Source organism: Vigna umbellata, chromosome 5, assembly GCF_029865625.1.
Source record: "Vigna umbellata cultivar VRB3 chromosome 5, Vumbellata_1.0, whole genome shotgun sequence".
Taxonomy (NCBI): Eukaryota; Viridiplantae; Streptophyta; class Magnoliopsida; order Fabales; family Fabaceae; genus Vigna; species Vigna umbellata.
In genome coordinates this window covers 10,421,200-10,442,031 of record NC_142169.1, presented here as the reverse complement: position 1 = coordinate 10,442,031, position 20,832 = coordinate 10,421,200, and the positions used below count along the sequence as shown (strand labels likewise).

The 20,832-nt window shown below is 33.2% G+C and overlaps 1 protein-coding gene and 2 pseudogenes across 1 annotated transcript; 2 read left to right on the top strand and 1 right to left on the bottom strand.

The window, feature by feature from the left end:
• The first annotated feature begins 2,391 nt into the window (after nucleotides 1-2,391).
• Nucleotides 2,392-2,987, top strand: LOC124823185 (copper transporter 6 pseudogene; annotated as a pseudogene).
• Nucleotides 2,988-8,576: 5,589 nt separating this feature from the next.
• On the top strand, nucleotides 8,577-9,742 carry LOC148197666 (uncharacterized; annotated as a pseudogene).
• A 6,611-nt stretch (nucleotides 9,743-16,353) lies between these two features.
• On the bottom strand, nucleotides 16,354-17,845 carry LOC124823183 (transcription factor WER-like). The gene is made up of 3 exons (XM_047295354.2): nucleotides 17,581-17,845; nucleotides 17,245-17,374; nucleotides 16,354-16,967 (listed from the first exon to the last, which is right to left on the bottom strand). Exons 1-3 carry the CDS (start codon nucleotides 17,678-17,680, stop codon nucleotides 16,526-16,528), a joined length of 672 nt encoding a protein of 223 aa, XP_047151310.1. The 5' UTR covers nucleotides 17,681-17,845; the 3' UTR covers nucleotides 16,354-16,525.
• Between the last annotated feature and the right edge of the window lie 2,987 nt (nucleotides 17,846-20,832).

The following is a 20,832-nucleotide window of genomic DNA, read 5'->3' as shown; positions in this document are numbered from 1 at the left end:
TTAAACTCTAAAATGTTTTGAGTACGATTTTGATCGTTCACAAAACCATACATAATTCATTCCCATAAATGATAATGTAGAATAACACAATTTGTTTTAGGAATAACAAGAACATTTTTATGAAGAGTCAATAATTTTATAAAGTATTCCAAAATTAAAATAGAGTAAATTTTCGTAATAATGTCTATGAGAAAGAAAAAAAACATAAAATACTTAACGTACGCAATAAGAAAAAAAAAGTGCATATTCTACACATCCATGTATTAAGAAGTGATTACTAAATTTATTATATTAAATTTATATTAAATAAATTAAATTTAAAATATAAATTATAATGATGAATCAGTGAACCAGCAACTTTGAAAAGAAAGGAAGTATTAAAACGATAAAGTAAGTGCAGGGAATGATTGGGGTTGAGTTCGACCATGTAAACGGAATACAAATTGGGTTGGGCTGCTGAAAGGCCTGTGTAGAGAAAAAAAGAAGCATTTATCAGCTCAGGTTATTCATACTCATTTTTTTATCTTCTCACTCCCCACTTTTTTTTTTTGTTAATCAATGAAACTGTAAAAAACAGCACAGCACATCCACAGCAAAGCACATACACTTAATTATACCTCACATATTATTGATAATCACAGAAGTTTATATACATGAAAGGAGAAAGCATTTGAGAAATACAGCAGAATTAACAAACTTTTGACTTGACTAATTCACATTTTTTGATAAATTTATTATAAACACGTTTTAGGATGGAAAATTTTAAGAGGCCATTCATTTTTTTAGATTATTTTAATTTTTTAATGACAAAATAATTTTTTTAGGTAATTTCGAAATATTTTAAAATTTTAGTATTTTATAAGACTAATTGGGATACTTAAAATTAAAAAAATAAATAAATTATAGTCAAAGGGATAACAATTTAAATTTTTTTCATATTTTTCAAATTCACGTTATTTGTATTCTTTCATCAATTTGATCTTAGTTGAGTTGTTATCGACTTGAAAAAGATCGATAGGTTATTGATTTAGGTAATATTGGAATGTTATAAATCTCAGTATTGTTTTTATTCAATAACTCTTTTAAACTAAAGCTAATCGTGTTTATTTTTTAATTAACATCATTAGATATTTATTGTATGCTAAGTGAGAATTTGTTTTTAACCAACATTAATCATAAATTTCTTAATCAATATTAATTATGTTTTTCAAATAAGTTCAAGATTCTTTTTAGTTAATATCAGCTGAAATTATTTTCAAATTACATCAATTAATTGTTTTAAACAATATTATTTAGATTTTTTTTCCAGACAAGTTGAAATTATTTATTGAAGTTAAGACAACCCACGTTCATTCAGAACTAAAGTGATTATGAAATTACATTTTAGGTTTAATAGCCAATTTAGTCCCCACTTTGGTTGAAAAATCTCAATTTAGTCCTTCGTTATAAAAATGTTTTAAATTAGTCCTAACTTTTAAAATAGTGGGTCAGATTGGTCCCTTTCGTTAAATATAAGTTAACGAAATTAATGGATGATGATGTGACACAGCTTAAAGCTGATGTGTTAGATTGGTCCCTCGTTAGCTTTAAGTTGTGTCACATCATCATCCATTAATTTTGTTAACTTATATTTAACAGAAAGGACCAATCTGACCCACTATTTTAAAAGTTAGGACTAATTCAAAACACTTTTATAAGGAGGGACTAAATTGAGATTTTTCAACCAAAGTGAGGACTAAATTGACTATTAAACCTACATTTTACTCTTAGCACAAACAATATCATATTTGTTACTCAATCTTCCGGGAGACTTTCGACTTTTTCCTCGTCTCCGATGTAACCAAGATTTCACTATCTACAGCCAACTTATTTACTTTTTTATATTTAATTTATTGTTTGAGGTTACAGTAATACAATAATACGACGAAGAAAAAGAAAATTATTATATTTATATTTTTTTAGTATATCCCTCGTCTCATGTTTTCTGTTTTTTTTTTACATTCATATATATTTTTATCTCATCCTCTTCTTTCTGTAAAGATATAATTAGTAAAATTCTAGTAATTTTGATTAAAAATTTTAAAATAAAAGACATCTTCTTGTGACAGACAGAAAGAAAGAAGCAGGACAGAGAACTTATGCTATTAAATTAATCGTTACAAATGAGAACATATTTTAATTTTTGTGTTAAAACTGGTTTCTATGGAGGGTTGAAGAAACCGACTAACGTGACACCCCTCACAGAAGACGATGAGAAAAGAACAAAATAGTAGGCAACGAAAGAACCTAAAATACAAGAAAAACATTTCCGTGACTCTCAGGTTTCATCACAGCGTTAACTTTCATTGGCCACTCTTTTCTATAATAGCAGGGTCAATCCACCAAGAAATCCTTGCATCTCTCTCTCTCTCTTCTTTATCAGTATGAGTAAGATGGATATGTCTCCAGGGGGAGACATGCCTCTAATGCCTAATGGCACAAGCAATATGCAGCATTACATGATGCAGATGAGTTTCTACTGGGGCAAAGATGCCACAGTGCTTTTCCATGGTTGGCCTGGTAACAGTGTTGGCATGTACATCTTGGCCATCATATTTGTGCTTTTGTTAGCCATGGCTATTGAGGTTTTATCAAACCAACCACTCATTAAACCAGGGACAAGTCCCCTTGTGGGAGCACTCATGCAAGGTTTTGTTCAGTTTTTTCGCATCAGCTTCGTTTACATGGTGATGCTTGCTGTCATGTCATTCAATGGGGGAATATTCATAGCTGCTGTGATCGGCCACACCTCGGGGTTCTTCATAGCCAAATCTCGTGCTCTTGCTCTCGTCAATAAGGAAGAAGACAAAGGGTCTTCCTCGGTTAGGAACAATGTTTGATCTTTTCTGTAATATGTGTTTATCAACTGACATGGTTTTGTCAAACCTTATTTTTCCTATTATATGCTTCCTTTGTTAAACTTCTTCTACTGTATGTGTTTTCATCACTTTCTAGCCTGTGGATATATAATTCTCTCAATTAAGCCACTTTTGAGTCTCATTGTATTCCACTTTTATGATTTGAGAGTATATGTCAAAGTTTGATAATTTGTGAATCGGTTAAGATAAGTAAGCAATAATTAGGCTAAAATGTTTAAAAAATATAAAATCGAAAGGAAATTATGTAATTTTTAAATTTGTTAGTAGAATTTTTAGAATGTTTATTTCATTCGACCAAAAGACTTTGTTACATGAACCGTAAATATCATATTTATATATTATTTTTTGCTAAAAATAAAATAAGCTATTATATAAGCTTTCTAGGTTTTATGTTACGAGGGTAGTGGTATATTCTGCCGATCAGCTTCGTCAACTATACGGAGGACTTACATCTTCAAAGCTCGATCTTTGAAGGATTGCGGTTGATTTTTTTTACGAAAGTAGTGTAATTTCTTTTATCAAACTCATTAATATAGGTAGATTTTAAAAAAAAATTATTTAATGGGTAAAGTCTTGTTTTTCAAGCATAACTGATGAATTCGTATTTCAAAAATACGATTATTACTTTTACATAAAAGTCGTCTTTCTTACTAATGACTTCCATTTTATTGTCACGATTATAATTTTCTTCTTTCTTTTAATTTATGGATATCCTGCTGTTACCACACGATTTTTTGTTATTTCTTATAATCTTTTCCTCTTTTAAAGTTTATACTTTTCATATTTTTAAAATTTTTATATAAACTTATTTTTTTAATTTAAACTATTTTTAATTATGTGATGAATGAATTTTTAAAATTTTTTCACGTTTTCTTAAATTTTTATACAATCATATATTTTATATATTATTTATTTTCAGGTATTTTTTAATAATTTACTTAATGAATTAAAACTAGTATTTTAATTTCTTTTACTCTTTAAAATTTGTTATTTTTCAATTTCATTGTAACATCCTATTATAAAAGTTATTAAATAAAATATTATAAAATTAATAAAACAAAATAAATAGTTAGAAATATATAAAATATTAATACAATTATCTATCATAATAATTATAATAATATAATATATACACCTTCATTGAAAATTACATTAGTTTTTCAAAAAGAAAGAAATACAAAATAATAAAAGAAAATTATAAAAACTATTTTGTTGCTTTCACGTCTTCCATCATAAATGTATCATCACCTACTTCAATATTTGCTCACACCATGAAATGATCATCACAAAAACACAACAAAACACAAAAGAGTAAAAAGATAAGCTAATGTGCAAATGATTTGGCTTAATTTAATCATAATATACCAATTTATAAACTAAACATGTATAACGTACAACAAGTCATATATTCACACAAACAGTTAACTCTACACTCAATTATCCGGATACATGTCTTTGACATATAAGACTTCAAAATCGGAGTACACTTGTAGTGATATTTAAGCTCTATAGTCATAAAAAAAAAGGTTGCTACCCTACCACATTACAAATATTATTGGAATTACCGATGAAATTTTATCAAAAAAATAAACCTTTTAGTAAATTTAAAATATCGACGGATTTTACTAATGAGTTTATCTCGTCGGTAAAATCTATCGATAAAAATTTGTCGATAAATCTATTGGTAATATACATTTTATTTTATCGCTGAATTTTTTTGTTGGTAATACATATTTCATTATCAACAAATTTTTTTGTTGATAAATGAAATTTGTTTTACTGACAAATTTTTTATCGATAAAATTCGTCGATAAAGAGGACATCAAATTTCCTGCCCATTATTTCTTTCTCCACGAGCCACCACATTATCTCTCTCTCCCGTGGGTAACTTTATTTTGTGAACCAGAAGTGCTCCCGTTGCTAACCACTAACGAGATGCAATAGAAACCATACTGAATCTTAAAATCATTGATGTCATAGAGATACACTATGAGCCAGACCAACTTAAACTTCAAAAGAGGCAACCCATTACGACAAAGATTCATCTCACCTTCACTACAAACGATGAACTAGATCGAGTGATAGAGAGACCACCACGAGCTCTAGATTGGCCAACCACTACGACAAGGGCACCACTATCGCAAGAACTTCGCTGCCTAGGAAGAAGAAGCCTCCACTACCATCGATGCATTCTAATTAAAATCCTCAATTTGGTTTTCATCTTTGTCGTTGGTTTTCTCTTTTGTGTTGGATTAAAATCCCATTACCTGCTTTTTTTTTTTAAATACCAAAAAATATAAAGTCTTCAAAAACTAAAAACATATACATTTACAAACAAACAATCTCTCAGCCAGAACTACGTGATCCTTGATTCTCCATCAAACATGGAGATACGTAGGAGCAAGGCTAGTCCTTGTCAGGTTCACTTCCCAAAAATCCAAAATTATTCATAGTCATTTCCAAACAAATTTTCCAAACAAATTCCCAAACAAATTTCTTAAGTAATTTCCCAAACAAATATTCTCAAACAGATCTTCAAAAGAACTACGTAACCCTGATTTCTCATTTTAATGAGAATACGTAGGAGCAAGGTCAATCCTTGACGGACCCAAAAAATTAAAAAATATATTTTGTTTATTTAGATTGTTGTTTTTCGGGGATAGTTAAACATTTTGTAAACCACATCATTTTTGCGCATCTAATTAAAGGTACTACCTTCGGGCAGGCGCGATAGGGTGCTAATACCTTCCCTATGCGTAACCGACTTCCGAACCTAGAATTTGGTTTTTGCGGACCAAGCCTTTCTTTATGGTTTTCCCGTAGTTTTTCAAAATAAACTATGGTGACGACTCCAAATCTCTTTTTCTAACGCTTTTTTTTTTTGGATCGTTGTCCCATCGCGATTCTGGTTGCGACATAGAAAAAATGTGTGGTTTTAAATAATGAAACTCTTTTATAAATACTATGTTTATAATTTAGACTTTTGAATATTAAAATAATCGAATCTCATTATTTTAACATACTAATTCTAAAACACGATAAATTTATTATTAAAATTCTATTTATAAAATTTCTTTATTAAAAAAATGAAATGTATATTTTAATTTAACAGGATAAAAAAATTATTAAAAATATCTAAAAATATAAAATAATATTATATTTATTTTAAGTAATATATATATATATATATATATATATATATAGGTTTGCTAACTCATGTAATCTTTAAAATGTATCAAATTTTAATTGACAAATGAATAATTTTTAATTTTTTTTTAATTTTTTAATTTTAAATTAAAAATAAAAATTATTGAAATATTCCTATTTTTAAAGTATGTTTGTTTTATGAATAAGAATTTTTTTGTCAACAAAAATTTGGAAAAAATTTTGGTACATTTTAAATATTACATAAGTTAGCAAACATATATATATATATATATATATATATATATATATATATATATAAACTAAAAATTTAAAAATAAAAAGTATTTTTATTTCAAATTAAAAAAACAAAAGAATTTTAAAAAAGTAAAAGAAATTAAAAAAATGTATTTAATTCACCAATTAAATTATTAAAAAATATCTCAAAATTAAAAATATGTGATTAAGTTTACGAAAACATAAAAAGTTAAAAAAAATCATTTACTACATTAATAAATTTGATTAAAAAAATTACACTACTTTTATTAAAAAAATCATTGCGGTTTGTAAGGACCTAGAAAGTAGAATATTATAATAGATAGGAGTATTAAAATAATGAGACCAAATATTTTATTATAAATTGGATGATATTTGGACTGTTTTAGATGCTTGAGAAGTGTTAAATCTGTGTTAGTAGTGAATGGTTATGAATCAAAATAAGTGGTCTTAGTTTAAAGCTAATTAGAGGAAGTGAGGTAGTGAAAATGAGAAATTGGAGTTGAGAGCTCAATTGGTTTGTTGGGACAATTTGCGTAAGTCAAATGTGACTTGTTTGAGTCATCAAAATGGTCAAAAACATGTTCAAAGTGGTAGATTGTGATTTCGGTCCCTAAGTTGGTAAATTTGATATTCTAGAGTAGGAATTAATCCTTAAACACTTTATATTGATGTTAGGAAGGTTTACAATCACTTAGTCCAGTATAATTAGGTATATAACACAATATAGGACTCTTAGAAGTTGGGAAAAATATATAAAATTGGTAATTGGGGTATGAGTTGCATAATTCTGCAGATTTTTGTTCTGTAAATTATGCAGACTCGCTGATCGAATAGATTCGCACAACGAGTTTCCCTGGCGAGATGCTCTCTGCTAGGGCATTCGCACAGCGAATTGGTGTGTTGTGCGAATGGTTTGAGATGTTTGCTCTCTGTCTGATGATTCGCATGGCGAATCAGGGCGCTATGCGCCTAGTTGGGGTTTGGGACTACTGCCATTTTTATTTGAATAACAAATTGGGGCACTATGCGAGGGGTCAGGGTCCGATACAATTAAGACTTTATTCGCACAGCAAATTTAATCGATGTGCGAATGGTTATGAGAGGTGGGTCTCTATCTGAGGATTCGCACAATGAGTTGGGTCGCTTTTCGAGAAACCTTTGGATTCGATCTGCAAATGTGTGCGTTGTGTGAATGGTCCAGGTTATTGTTCACCTTTTTCTTTCTTGTATTCACTGAACCTGAATGAATTGTAATACATTGTAAAGCTTGTCTGATGTATGAAATATGGTATATGATTTAATATGATTATGAGTCATGTTCCAAGTAAAAGTATGTGAATCAAAGTGAGGAATGTAAGCTTCAGTGTAGAATCTCTTGGTGAGATTCCATGGTGTTTAGAATGAATGCAGAAGCTCAGTCTTAGAGGTTATCCTGAAACTCCAATGGTCTTTCATTCTCAAGTAGAGAGGATTGAACCATGTCATGAGGAGTAGCAGAAGGTCTTAGTCTTGGGGGCTTCCAGTATGCCTCAAGGCCCGGAACAGACTAACCTCGTGAGTATGATAGGGTGAAACTCATTGACAATGGCTTTGCAAAGCAATAGAGGCCACCACGAGTGCATGACCCGCCATAGCTCGGCAATTATTCTAAGTCCAGACAAGTCAAGTCTAGAACATAACATGCTAGGATGTTTTATTTAGTTACTTTGCTTGATTTAACTTGTGTATGTTATGTGCTATTAAACTGTATGTTTTATCGTATATTTAGTTTACCCTTCTGCTTGTGTTTGTATTTTGTATGTGTGGTGTTTTTCTTTTGCAATGATCATCTGATGGATGTGAGCAGAGGGAGATGAGGTTCCTCTGGAGCAGGCTTTGGAGGGCGAGGATGCTGCTGTTTAGTCTATTTAGGTTGTTTATTTTGGTGTATAGTTTTGGAATACTTTTTTGTATCTAAAGTTTTAAATTCTACGGTTATTTTGGATGACTGTAAAGTTTATACTTTATATCCCAGTCTATAACTGTTCTATTTTATTATTTTTGTGACTAGTATGATATGGCTTATTACTATATTTTGGAATGTTACATTAATGCTATCAGAGCAGTTCTTTCCTTAATAATCCTGTAGGTTTTGAGTGTGCCTTGGTTGTGCTTGTGTACTCTTAGCTATGTATAGTGATTATTCTTGTCTCTTAGACTTAGACTAATGGCTTTTTCTCTCTGTGTAAGTAGAAGATGACACATGGGTCTCCTCCTTCCCCACCCAATAATACTGATACATCCAACATGATGAGAATGATGGATTTTGTGTTGGAAGCAATGCATCAACACAACACTACATTAGTACAACAACATACTGTGGTCTTGCAACAGTTAGAGGCTGTTAGGGTGTCAGCTGAGACATCCTAGAGGCAGTATTTAGATTTGATGATTAGAGGCAGAACTTCAACAGGTCCTTCTTCATCTAGTCATTCTTAGGAGTGGAGCTTGGAGAGCTTCTTACAACACCATCCCGCAAAGTTCAATGGGAACTGTAGCCCTGATGATGTTGATCAGTGGTTTCGGGATATGGAAAGGATCTACAACGCTAAGAGATGTCCTGATAAGAACAGATTGGCTTTCTCAGAATACTTGTTGTCTTGGGAAGCTAGCCATTGGTGGAGTAGCACCAGATCCTTATTCGAGAACAGTGGAGTTTAGATTTCATGGGAAGTCTTTAAGAAGAAGTTCTACACTGAGTATTTCCCTGACAGTGTGAGGTTTGCCAAGGAGGTAGAGTTTCTACAGTTGGTGCAAGGGATTATGTATGTATCAGAGTATGCCGATAAGTTCAAGCATTTGGTCCGCTTCCATACTTTAGCTATGAATGAAGAATGACAGTGCAAAAAATTTGAAAATGGATTGAGAGGTGATGTGAAGTTGTTGGTTGTTGGTTTGTGCATCAAGGAGTTTCCTGTGTTAGTGGAGAGGGATAAAGGGTTGGAAAAGACCAAGAGAGAAGTAGAGAGCCAGCAGAGCCAACCACTAAGGGTTGGAGGTCCAGTAGTGTCGAGAGGCAACTTCAGTTCTAGGGGAACTCCTTATTCTAGACTATCCTCTTCTGGGTCTAGGGGGTTCTTCCTCTCAGCCTTCAGTTCATCTGGGGCAGTCTAGCTTTTCATGTGTTGTGAGGTGTTATTCTTGTGGAGGGCGTCATCTTCAGTCAGCTTGCCTTGAAATGGTGGGATTCAAGAGGTGCAACATCTGTAGGATAGAGGGTCACTATGCTAGGGATTGTTCTACAATCAGGAGGGCAAGTCCATAGTCACATTAGACAGGGAGAGTAGTTTAGAGGAGTAGTGGCAGACCACAGGCAGCCGACAGGGTTTATGCTTTATTTGGGTCAAAGGCAGCTAGCTTAGGTAATCTTATCATTCGAAGTTGTTTGTTGTTGGGTAGAGGTTGTTGTGTATTGTTTGATTCTGGAGCGACACACTCTTTTGTGTTAGAGGCATGTGTAGAAGAGTTGGGGTTATCAGTGAGGGAGCTACAATACGATTTGATTGTATATACTCCCACTTCGGGGTTAGTCAAGACATCTACAGTGTGTGCTAGATGTTTAGTAGTTGTGGAAAGGCGTCAGTTCAAGGTGAACTTGATTTGTTTACCTCTTTGGGGTTTGGATGTGATCTTGGGGATGGATTGACTATCTGTCAATCGCATTCTCATAGACTGTGGTGAGAAGAAGTTGGTGTTTCCTGAGGTATAAGATGTTGTGTTGATGTCTTATGGGCAGTTGAAGCAAGAGATGACTGAAGAAGCTTGTTGTTTTCTAGTACTGTCTCATGTGGTAATTGAGTAGAGTGGGTGGAGTGTAGATCACTCAGTGGTGAGTGAATTATTGGATGTGTTTCCTAAGGAATTGTCAGGGTTTCCTCCTTAGAGAAAGGTTGAGTTCTCTATTGATTTGGTGCCAGGTGCAGGGCCAATATCAATAGCTCCTTATCGGATGACTCTAGTAGAGTTAGCTGAGCTGAAGAAGCAGATTGAAGATTTGCTTGAGAAGTAGTTTATCCGTCCTAGTGTCTCGCCTGGGGTGCGTATGTGTTGCTTGTGAAGAAGAAAGATGGTAGCCCTAAGTTGTGTGTGGACTACATGCAATTGAATAAGTTAACTATCAAGAACAAGTACCCGTTCCCAAGGATTGACGACTTGATGGATCAGTTGAATAGAGCTACTGTGTTCTTCAAGATAGACTTGAGGTCAAGTTATCATCAGATTCTAGTCAAGGCAGGCGATGTGCAAAAGACTACCTTTAGGTCCAGATATGGTCACTATGAGTATGTAGTTATGCCTTTTGGTGTGACTAATGCTCCACCCATATTCATGGACTACATGAATAGAATCTTCAGGCCGTTCTTAGATAAATTTGTTGTTGTCTTCATTGATGACATACTTATTTATTCTAAGACTCGAGAGGAGCATGAAGATCACCTTAGGACAGTGCTGGGAGTGTTGAGAGAGAAGAAGTTGTATGCTAAGCTATCTAAGTGTGATTTTTGGTTGGAAGAGGTGCAGTTTCTCGGGCATGTGATCTCAGCTGGTGGCATTTATATGGATCCAACCAAGGTACAGGTAGTGCTTCAGTGGGATAGACCCAAGTCTGCCACTGAGATCAAGAGCTTTGTGGGTTTAGCGGGCTACTATCGTCGCTTCATTAAGGGATTTTCTAAGATTGTGGTGTCGTTGACTCAGTTGACTACGAAGGATCAGTCATTTGCTTGGACAGATAGGTGTGAGTCTAGCTTTCAAGAGCTAAAGCAGAGGTTGACTAATGCTCCAATTTTGGCGATCCTTGACACAGGTAAACCTTTTGAGGTTTTCTATGATGCCTCATATTAGGGATTGGGTTATGTGTTGATGCAAGAAAGGAAAGTGGTTGCTTATGCTTCAAAAGAAACTCAAGGCTCATGAGAAGAATTATGCCACTCATGACTTGGAATTGGTAGCTGTGGTTTTTGCTTTGAAGATATGGAGGCACTATCTTTATGGTGCACAATTTCATGTATTCAATGATCACAAGAGCTTGAAGTATCTTTTTGATCAGAAGGAACTAAAATAAGGCAGAGGAGATGGATGAAGTTCCATAAAGATTACGAGTTTGATCTACTTTAGCATCCTAAGAAGGAAAATGTTGTAGCCGATGCGTTAAGCAGGAAGTCAATGCACGTGTTTGCTTTGATGGTCAGAGAGTTGGAGTTGGTGGAGAGTTTCAGAGATTTGCGGCTGTAGGTGGAATTAGACTCAGATAGTATTAGGTGCAACAACCTTGTGGTGTCGAGTGATCTGTTAGGCTGTATCAGAGACAAATAGTTGTCGGACGCTGAATTACAGAGATCAACAAGGTTGATTGGTATAGATCAGGGCAAAGACTTCATTTTGGGGGCTGATGGTATACTGCGGTTCAGAGGCAGAGTATGTGTTCCTAGTGATTCGGAGTTGAGGAGAATGATCCTTGAGGAGGGTCATCAGAGTCGTTTTAGCATGCATCCTAGCATGACTAAAATGTATCAAGACCTCAAGGAATCTTTCTGGTGGTCTAGGATCAAAGGAGATGTAGCACGGTTTGTTTCATCTTGCTTGACCTGTCAGAGGCTAAGGTGGAGCATCAGAGACCTGGTGGTTTATTGCAGCAGTTGGAGATTCCTGAGTGGAAATGGGATAGCATAGCCATGAATTTTGTTACTCATTTACCACGGACGGTCAGAGGTCATGATGCTATCTGGGTGGTTGTAGACAGGTTAACCAAGAGTGCTCATTTCTTAGCAGTTAATTTGAGGATGTCTATGGTGAAACTTGCACAATTGTACATCAGAGAGGTTGTGAGACTTCATAAGGTGCCTTCTAGCATTGTATCTGATAGAGATCTGCGATTCACTTCTAGATTCTGGGAGACGCTTCAGAGTGAGATGTGCAGTAGACTTCAGATGAGTTTAGCGTATCATCCCCAGACTGATGGCCAGTCAGAGAGAACGATCCAGTCACTTGAGGATTTGCTGAGAATGTGTGTCTTGGATCACTTAGGAGTCTGGGATGAGGTGTTGTCGTTGGTGGAGTTCACCTACAACAACAATTATCAGGTCAGCATTGGTATGACACCGTTTGAGGCATTGTATGGGAGAAAATGTAGAACGTCTCTTTGCTTTAACTGGGCCAGAGTTGATTCAACAGACAACTGAGAAGGTGAAGTTGATTCAGGAGAGGATGAGAGCATCCTAGAGTAGGCAGAAGTCCTATGCTGATCAGAGGCGGAGACCATTGGAGTTTGCAGTTGGGGATCATGTATTCCTTAGAGTGACTCCAACTACTGGTGTAAGAAGAGTCATTCGTGCTAGGAAACTATCTCCTAGGTATATTGGTCCTTATCATATCTTGATGCGTATAGGACCAGTTGCTTATGAGATAGTCATGCCACCCTAGCTAGCGAATCTTCATTCAGTGTTCCATGTCTCACAACTTAAGAAGTATGTGCCTAATCCTTCTCATGTGGTATAAGTTGAAGATGTGCAAGTTAGAGAAGATCTTTCAGTGGAGGTGCAACCTGTTAGGATTGTGAAGAGTCAGAACAAGCAACTTAGAGGAAATACCATCAGTCTAGTCAAAGTTGTCTGGGATAGTAGGACAAGTGACTCTACTTGGGAGTTAGAGGGAGTGATGAGAGAGTCCTATCCTCACCTCTTCTCTAAAAAGTCAAATTTTCGAGGTCGAAAATTTTTGTAGTTTTGGAGCATGTAAGGACCTAGAAAATAGAGTATTGGAGTAGATAGGTGTATTAAAATAATGAGTCTGAGTACTTTATTATAAAATAATCTTATAATATAATAGAAATTTCTAAAGCTCGGTTCATTATCTAAATACGTATTATCTCTCTAAAACATTGTTTCCTTTCCTTTCTTTGCCTTCTCTCTAACTTTTCTCTATATGGAGTCTCTGATTGACGATCAGGAAGTGCCTAGAAAATCCTGGTGTCAAGGGCAACAATCTAGACCGATCAATTTCTTATTCTGCGTCGGTAAGTTGTTTTTCCCATTTTCCCAAACATTCTTGAACCTTGATCATGCGATTGTTTCTACTGCATGTGCATAGCAGTTTCTCTCTTTAATTCTCAGCTCAATTTAGGTTCTAAGAGTTGTTTTCTATCACTAATCGGTGAATTGTAGGTTTTTGTTGAGTTTCCTTGCGGTGCAAGTTTCAATTAGGGTTTTGTGAGCTGTGTAGAGCTTGAGTGAGGTAAGGGAAGCTGAATTTTCTCTATAATTATTAAATGATTTTTGTCATGTGTATAGGTTATGTTAGTATTAGAGTTGCTGGACTGAAACTTGGATGATTTTGTTAGAATTCATGTATGCAATGTGGTTGTTTTGAATGTGCATGTTTGAACTGTGAAAATGTACTAAATTGGATGATATTTGGATTGTTTTAGATGCATGAGAAGTGTTAAATCTGTGTTAGTAGTGAATGGTTATGAATCAAAACAAGTGGTCTTAGTTTAAAGCTAATTAGAGGAAGTGAGGTAGTGAAAATGAGAAATTGGAGTTGAGGGCTCAATTGGTCTGTTGGGACAATTTGGGTAAGTCAAATGTGACTTGTTTGAGTCATCAAAATGGTCAAAAACATGTTCAAAGTGGCAGATTATGATTTGGGTCCCTAAGTTGATAAATTTGATATTCTAGAGTAGGAATTGATCCTTAAACACTTTATATTGATGTTAGGAAGGTTTACAATCACTTAGTCCAGTATAATTAGGTATATAACACAATCTAGGAGTGTTAGAAGTTGGGAAAAATAGATAAAATTGGTAATTGGGGTCTGAGTTGCATAATTTTGCAGATTATGCAAACTCGCTGAGCGAATAGATTCACACAGCGAGTCGCCCTGGCGAGATGCTCTCTGCCAGGGAATTCGCATAGCGAATTGGTGCGTTGTGCGAATGGTTTGAGAGGTTTGCTCTCTATTTGATGATCCGCATGGTGAATCAGGGCGATATGCGCCTGGGTGCACTCTGCGAGGGTTTGGGGAGTCTAAGCCATTGTCTGGGCTCTAGCATAGCGAATTGGAGCGTTATGCGAGGGGTTAGGATCTGATACAATTAAAAGTTTATTCGCACAACGAATTTAATCGTTGTGCGAATGGTTATGAGGGATGAGTCTTTGTCTGAGGATTTGCACAACGAGTTGGGTCGCTGTACGAGAAGTCTCTGGTTTCGCTCTGCGAATGTGTGCGTTGTGCGAATGATCCAAGTTATTGTTCACCTTTTTCTTTCTTGTATTCACTGAACCTGAATGAATTGTAATACATTGTGAAGCTTGTCTGATGTATGAAATATGGTATATGACTTAGTATGATTATAATAGTGTTATTTTTACATTTAAAAATAATAATTTTGGTTTATTAAGATGTAATTTATTTTTATATATTAGATTTTAAATAAAATTATTGCAACTTAGGTTTGCTAAACTAAGCTTTCTTTATGTAAATAAAAAGAGGGAAAACAAAAATTGAGAATAAGTGTGTTAACAATTTTAAATTAAGAAGAAATGTTAGTGAATACAAAATAACGAGAGTTTCAGTAAAATGGTCTAGTTAAAGTATTCACGAGTTTGTTTCGTAATTCGAATTTTTTGGTTTTCACTCTAGTTTTCATTAGGTTGGTCTTTGACTTGCTGGTTGAAATTTTTATTACAGACCATGTCCATAATTGTCATTGTAACTATTATTACCGTTTTCATTCAATTATAAAAATTATTAAGATAAAATTATTAAAATCTCTTTATTTTGAAGTATAATACAATTCTAAATCACTGTATGATTAAACACTATCTTAAACGGTATAATTAACAAACTATTTTAAATATTATAATAAACAAACTATTTTAAATATTATAATAAACAGACTATTTTAAATACTATAATAAACGGACTATCCTAAACACATAGTACATTAACTATTATAAATATTGTAGTAAAGAGTCTATTGGTTAGATTTGATATACTTATCATTACGTAGTGTCTTTGTTTCTTCAAATAAAATATAAAATAAAGTAACTAATAGGTTGATATATATATATATATATATATATATATATATATATATATATATATATATATATATATATATATATATATATATATATATATTCAAATAAAATATGAAATTAAAAAGTAACCAGTAGGTTGACTCGTCCTTTGGGACCGACCAAAACTTTTAATCCATCTAAGCACGGTGGGTCACCCCACTTCATTTTTAACAAATTAATGGAAGTCGAATTAAAATTAAAATTACCTATTTTGTCACTTTAATAATAAAAGATCGAATAGAATATTGAATTTAGAATAATATTACAAAATTTATAAATAAAATTAATAACTTTTCTTTAATAAATTAAATTTGTATATGAAATAGACAGTGTGTGAAAATGAAAGTTTTAAAACATATAATAAGTTATTTTATTATCACTGAATTATAAAAGTAAAATTAATCCAACATTAGTTGAATAGATTTTATTCATATTAATTGAAAAAGTTAAGAATCCATAAAAAATAAGTGGTTTGGATTTTATTTTATCCTCATCATGAATCAATATAATAAGTGAACATACCTACTTTTATGAAATATAATGGTGTTGTTTTACTTTTATCTATGTATATTTGTTACATGGTATTCTATATGAAAAATCAGTGATGGGTCTCTATCGTGATTTGGTTGACTATAAAAATTGGTGTCCTTATAAACAAAATTAGAATATGTATACAATCAATGTTTTGTCTTGTCAAAGAGATGTAGTGGGTTCACAAAGCTTGTATGTAATGAAAATGTTTTCATAAAACTAAGATTATAATTTTGAATAAGAAAAAAATGATTGCATTTTTAATTAATATGTTTAATGTAGTAGTTGATATAACATAGTTTTGTTTTAAGTTGAGAGTAGGGTAGGGCAGAATAAAGAAAAGTGTGAAAAAAGGGCATAGGCCATTAAATAAATAGTGGTGTTTGATAGTTATGGCTTGTCTAAAGCCATATGCATAGTTGGAATGGGTAATAGTGGCATAACTTTAACCTTGTTAGGGTGAATATGATTATATGAATGGTAGATAGTAGTGAGATGGACCATCTACAGAGGTCAAATAAGATGAAAGAAGAAAACTCACTTATACAAATCCATGTCAAGGAGCAAATCACCCCAATCCCATTGGCTGCTACTCCCCTCCCCTTTCATCACATCTTCAAATCCTTCTAATTGAAAGTCCATTGAATATTCATTAACAATTCCTTGTTGGTCCAAGCATGCATATATGTTTTCTTCCTGTGATTCAACCACTTGGTTCTGTCCATCAGCATCAAATGTCAGTGAGGACATGCTGCTCTCTTGTTCAACTGCTTTCTCTCTTGGAGGGACTCCTTCACTCCTTCTTTTCACTGAGCTTGAACCAATATTCCTAGCCTGAGGCCTCATCACTTCAACATCTCTGCTTCCACCTTTATCTTCTGCTTCTTGAGCATTTAGTCTTTTGCTCAGATGACAGTTCCAATAGTTCTTCACATCATTAGCAGTCCTTCCTGGTAGCCTTCCTGCTATCAGTGACCACCTGAAACCACGGATGCAACCAACTTACCCTTCTTTCTTTACTCTATTCTAAACTTCTCTTTTATGTTTTAAATTTTGTTTCTCCTTTCCCATATTTTCAAACAAGCCTTTAATCTCCTTTCTATGATGATGATGATGAATATGGTACATGTTATACCTCTATGCTTGCTTACAAAACAGAAACAGCAGCATATATTAAGATATCTTTGCAAAAGAATTAGTGCATGGTATTACATAATGAAAAATACTGAAAGAAAGAGCACAACTTGTAAGGTAACCTGTTGCCTAATAATTTGTGGAGTTTGATTATCATCTCCACTTCTTCGTCCGCAAAATTTCCCCTCTTGATGTTGGGACGGAGATAGTTGAGCCATCTTAGCCTGCAACTCTTTCGACACCTGTTTAAACCTTCAAAAAGCAACAGATTTTATGAGATGAAAAGGAATTGTAAATGGGACTAAACATGTTTCTATGTCAAAAGGAAGTAACCATAGTCACACAGTCTTTAATTTCTGCATTGGTTTGATACATAAATTTCATAAAACATGACCGATTGCTAAAATTGACCAAACCATTTCACTGTTAACAAATTATTGGAATTGAATTGAGTTTACCAGCTAGCAAAGGAACACGATGCCACTTTCCTTCTCCATATTGTTGTATGCATTTCTTGAGCAAGTGATCTTCTTCTTCTGTCCACGCAACACCACCCATCTCTTCTCAGCTCCACACTCTGGGACCTTTTACTTCTCTCACTGTCTTAAAGCCACTAGTACTGCTTTTATATATATGTATGTATGGCATATATGCACCTTTTGTTACTTATTGTACGATGTACCAAACAGCCAGCAAGGCAGTAGCAATATGCCATTTCGTGCCTCAAAATCATAGTAAATGGTCCAGTGCTCTTTCTGAAACTCTGAGGCTATGCTCTATGTTTTTAAATAAACATCATAAGTATATGATGGTGGTCCTGAAATTTGAAAAATCAAGACCTTTGCTCATACCAGAAGCTTGTCTAATTCCTATTAAAAGCCAAACCACCCCATATGTGTTCCTAGTTCATTTGTCATCTCATTTGGATTAGGACACTCTTATAATTAACGACATGGATAATTAGGCTCTATCATAAACCAAATTTTAAATTAATAGGGCAAGCTCCATCTTAATGATTTCTACTAAAAGTTTTTCCTTCTGATTCCATCTACCTTTTAGGAAGAAACTTAAGTTGAAAACTATGATTGAAGACCAGGCCCGTAACGTTGTACCACATAGCATTGCACCAGACAAGAGTGAACTAACTATCCATCAACAAGTTTTGGATAGCCTTTATTATTGGCTTGGCAACCTCTAGTAGGTTGCTTGGGCATATCTATGCTTGCGGTCCATGGATGCATAGATTCCAAGATAAAGACAAAGCCTTATTAGAGAAAGGACTAGTTCAAATCAAACTGGTCCTTGAATCTTGGTTTTTGTTGTTTGGTGATCTTGACGCTGATATGGCTTTTATTATTGGGACCTATCTCTTCCTTTGCCTTCTGATAATGCACATGGTTGTCCTGATTCTTGCAGATTATGCACTTCCATTAAAATTTAAAATTCCATGCTTAAATTGTGATACAAATCCCTAAGAGTAGCATTTATTGATCAGTAATCTCAATCTCATGAATATTTTTATACTGTCAACTTATCAGAAACAACTGATAAATATATAGCAGTTTGTGATTGAATCAAAACGGACTGTGTAGTCTATTTCCTTTAGTTTACTACCATGTTCTCTTCTTTCTTCCCTCAGGAAATTACTATCTATACTTAGAAAGTGAAAAAAAAAGGGGGGGATCTATGAGGATGGAACAATTTTATGGTTTCCAAACTTGTTTTCTTAGAAGATAATGAACTTCATCATATCATTTTAGTTTGGCACGTTGATTTCCAATATTTAAGTAGATTTTCCAAAAGGTCTGTGATAGTGACTGCATCAAACAAAAAATAACAATATACGACTAGTCGTACTTCCACAGTCTTACGTTAGCCAACTAACAAAAGTTTAAAGTCAATTTAGGAAATAAGATCGAAAGCAACACAAGTACAAGTGTACAATGCATGGAGAATAGGTAATAGAACATTACATTTACTTTCTGAAAGTATAATTTTAAAACCATTCAAATGTGTCAAACGTCACATCTTATGTGCCGTCCAATTACTTTACAGTAACCCAAGAAACATATCAGATCTTATACAACTATAATGTGCATTAATTTAGAGAGTAAAATCCCATATGAATATGGAGCAGATTTGTTGTTTTGCATTGGCCCTCTCAGGAAACAGCAAGAAAATTGACAATGACCATTAACAGGAGGCTTGTCAATGATAAATGAACGTTGATATATTTTTCACATATATAATTTCCTGGCTGAACAAGTGTTTCCAAATTCATCAATGAATTCTAATTCTGTTTAAAGAAAGCATTTTAAGTGGAGAAACGAAACCACGACTAGTTAACTTGTTTGAGAGCAGAGGAGATTTAAATGACATGAAATATGAATACTTTATTATTTAATTTAAAATTTTATAAACAATAAAATTAACTATTTAAACTTAATTTCACAAGAGTTGTTATCTCTTTAAAATATTTTTTCTCTATATTCTTTCAAGATCTTTAAATAGTTTATCGTTTATTTTATAAATTCGAACTCATTTAAAAATCATTGGAATACTTCAGCCAGATCAAAAGTGCTTTGAGTAAGTTTATCTTCTTCACCTTTTTGTTTTCTTGAGTTGGTGTTACGGAGAGAGATGCATGTGAATAAGTCCTTGCATGTGTGTTTTTGGAACAAAGATTAATCTCTATCAATCTATGAGCATGATGATGAGTATGGATTGTTGAGCCAAGTACTTTATATGCAAATTTAATCTTTTTGAGAGAGTAGTGAATTTGGGAGCTTACACTTGGTTAAGCAAGTTAAAAAAGTAAGGAAAGTTTAGTTATATATTTTATAGCATCTTAGGTAGATTATTTGGATTGTGGATATGATTTAGTTATAATATTGACTTTTGTGTTGGGATTATTTTAGGTTTGAAAATATTCTAAGTTTTTTTAATTTTGATATAGATATAGTATATGTAATAATAAATTTTGAAATAATCGTGATAATATTTTTATGTTTGTAATATAGTTAATTTTTTTTTATGGACATTACTAGTAATGTTATGAATGAAATGTTGAATTATTAAAAGGAATATGATAAATGACATAGTTTGTGTGGATGGATTTCTAAGTCGGATATATTATATGTATAGTAGTTACAAATATAAAATTTTGCAAGTGGATGAAATTGGTTAAGAAATCTCATTTGTGCATAAGAAATAAATTACTCAACTTTATGAACAAGAAATGGAGTTGAACAATTTTTTGGACATAAATTTAATTTTTTGTATATTCGTTGGCATGAGAAATTTCTTGGAGACCAATTCTTTTGGAGTTTAGGCCAAGAAGGGGAGGGGGTTGAATTGACCTATTTTAAGAAAATTGTTCAGTTTGAAATCACTAAAACCCTTTTCTTGAACTAGATTAACCATAAGACTTAATCATGCAACGTTGCTAGACCAAGCATTTTAACTAACTAAAATACTAAATCAACATATTAAAACTCTAAAAGTAAATCCTAATAGTTTTTACTCAACCACTATATGCCATATATGGTTTATTTGATATTAGAGAGTCCTAAATTTAACCACTGTACAAATTTTTTAATTGACTATACAATTGTACCAAATATGCTATGTAAGATACAACAAATTGATTTCTTCATGAAATCAACTTAGAATAATAAACTGCAGAAAGATAAAATCAATGCATGCAAATT

Coding starts and splice junctions, on each gene's coding strand:
- LOC124823183 (XM_047295354.2), bottom strand. CDS start 17,680: ATGGGTGGTGTTGCGTGGACAGAAGAAGAAGATCACTTGCTCAAGAAA. Junction 17,375..17,580: donor TCGTGTTCCTTTGCTAGCTG/GTAAACTCAATT, acceptor TGCTTTTTGAAG/GTTTAAACAGGTGTCGAAAG. Junction 16,968..17,244: donor CACAAATTATTAGGCAACAG/GTTACCTTACAA, acceptor CCGTGGTTTCAG/GTGGTCACTGATAGCAGGAA.